Source organism: Ictalurus punctatus, chromosome 3, assembly GCF_001660625.3.
Source record: "Ictalurus punctatus breed USDA103 chromosome 3, Coco_2.0, whole genome shotgun sequence".
Classification (NCBI taxonomy): Eukaryota; Metazoa; Chordata; class Actinopteri; order Siluriformes; family Ictaluridae; genus Ictalurus; species Ictalurus punctatus.
In genome coordinates this window covers 10,048,854-10,051,353 of record NC_030418.2, presented here as the reverse complement: position 1 = coordinate 10,051,353, position 2,500 = coordinate 10,048,854, and the positions used below count along the sequence as shown (strand labels likewise).

Below are 2,500 nucleotides of genomic sequence, written 5' to 3'. Positions count from 1 at the left end.
CTGCTGTTGAGAAGCATCCCCACAGCATATTGTTGCCACCACCATATTTCACTGTAGGGATGGTGTTTCTTGAGGCATGGGAAGTTTTAGGTTTGTGCCACGCATAGCGCTTTGAGTTTTAGCCAAAAGGCTAAACCACAAAACCTTTTCCAACATTGCAGCTGGGTCAGTCTCATGCTTTCTGGCAAACTTTCAGTTGATACATTTTGGGTAACAGCTTATTTCTTGCCACCCTTCCATATGAGCCAGTGCTACGCAGTGCCCTTGATATGGTTGACTGGTACAACATTACTCCACTCCCAGCCACTGAACTCTGTAACTTTTTCAAAGTAATTGTTGCCCTCTCTGTGGATTCTCTCAAGTCTCCTACTTGTTTGAGCGCTGATTTTTGAGGGGCGGCCTTTTCTTGGCGGTGTGAAGCGGCTTTCACTTACCCAAAAAACACTTGGAAATTATTTTCTACTCTTTCTATAATCAATGGATTTGTATTACTTTTTCTCTAAACTTATGTAGAATGCTCTTTGGTCTTCATTTTCCTTCAGATTCACAGCCTAACCAATGAAACCAATGAGAGGTTTTTATACAGAAAATATGACAGACTCTTTAATAACTCATGTCTTTAAAGACCTCTTTTTGTATATGTAGGAACAGGTTTGGGCTAGGCCTCTTAGCTCCAGCAAAGGGAAACTGTAATGCTGCAGCATAAATAGACATATGCAATAAACAAGGGTGTGATGGTCAGGTGTTCACAAACTTTTGGCCATATAGCGTATGTATACATACAGTTATGGGAAAAAGATAGTACATCCTCGTTCATTTCTATGTTTTGATTTATCAGGGCCTACATGAGTTTGTGATCTCAACAACTTCTATAAATAAACAAATAACCTCAGGTGACAACAGAAAATCAATTTAAATATGTAATTGTTTTTTACAAAAAGTGAATCAACATTCAGAAACCAGGGGGGGGAAATAAGAACACCTTATTATTCAGTAACATATAGAACCAGCTTCAGCAACAATAACCTGAAATAAACATTTTCTGCAAGAGTTTATCAATCTCTTACATTGTGTGGGTGAAATTTTGGACCAGTCTTCTTTATAACATTGCTTCAGTTAATTGATGTTTGGGGGCATTTGTTTATGCACAGCTTTCTCATGATTCCACCACAGCATCTCAATGAGGTTAAGGTCTGTACTTGGCCATTCCAATACCTTGATTTTTTTTTTATTCTTTCATGATTCCTTCATTCAGATGTTGATAGGTATCATGGTCTTGTTGCATGACCCTATTTTAACATAGTTTAAGCTGCTGGACAAATGGTCTCCATTTTATATCAGAATTTTTTTGGAGACAAATGTGAGTTCATTGGTGTCTCAATGACTGCACGTTTCCCAGGACCTGTGCCTGCGAAACAAGCCAAATCTTCACTCCTTCACCACCATGCTTGACAGTTTGAATGAGGTGTTAGTGTATGAACACAGTGTTTGGTTTTTGCCAAACATGGTACTGAGCATGATGACCAAACATCTCCATCATGGTCTCATCAGTCATAAACACAAACATTTAATTTGCTTACAGAAGCCTGAAGGTCACATGTTGTAAGGCCTTAAGTTTTACTTTACATCTTCGAGCATTAAACAGTCCCACCTTGGACTGAATTTGCTGGTATGCCATTGGCTGGGAAGATGGCAACTATTAACCCTTCCCAGACTGCTGAGCAGCAACAATTGCTTCTCTGAGGACATCATCCTAACAAACAATCATGTGGCTGCAGCGCAGTGCATAAAATTGTGCAGAAACAGGTGAAGAGCTTCAGTGAATGCTTACATGAAACATCGAATGGGGAAAATCTCAGTGGCATGGTTGCTGGTGCCAGATGGGCTGGTTTGAGTATTGGACAGTTTGTGTAATGTTTGTGTAAAGAGTGTAATGGAAGACTAGAAAAAGGAGAGTTGTATTCTGATGTTTGCTGCTTTTGTAGCCCATTCAGCTCAAGCTTTGGTGTGTTGTAAGGTCCAAGATGTTTTTCTACTCAACACAATTTTAAAGAGTGATTATTTTATACGAGTTATATTAAACAGTTAATAATGTTGCTTGTATTGCATCAGTGAAGGACATTTGAGGGTGGTGTCTGGGTGGAGCCAATGCACCCATTCACTTATGCATGATTTACAGAGTTGCAGGTTGGAAGGACTTGTATGGATTTTATAAACTGCTCATTGGAAAAAAGATTATATGTCCACTTTTTATAAATAACACCACAGTACAGCATTTTTCAATATACGTGTTTATAAATGTTTATGAACATCATTGCACATGTATGAAACCTTCTTGAACCACCAAGTCAAATATAACATACCAGAATTTCAGTGCATCCTTCACCCCAGGCTCCCCGAGGTGTTGCACAGAGTGGAACAAAAGCAAGAATTTCTCCAAGGATTGCAGACTGACCTGAGTGAGTTACAGAGACAGAGACAGACAGACAGAGAGAGCAAA

The 2,500-nt window shown here is 39.3% G+C and overlaps 1 protein-coding gene across 8 annotated transcripts in view; it reads right to left on the bottom strand.

Annotated features, from left to right (window-relative positions):
• lyst (lysosomal trafficking regulator) overlaps positions 1-2,500 on the bottom strand; it is a 227,188-nt gene that overhangs the window by 201,391 nt on the left and 23,297 nt on the right. For all 8 annotated transcript variants that reach the window (XM_053679574.1, XM_053679575.1, XM_053679573.1 and 5 more), the window contains one exon: positions 2,364-2,455. In XM_053679574.1, the coding sequence (XP_053535549.1) occupies positions 2,364-2,455 (92 nt within the window). The remainder of the gene's footprint in view (positions 1-2,363; positions 2,456-2,500) is intronic.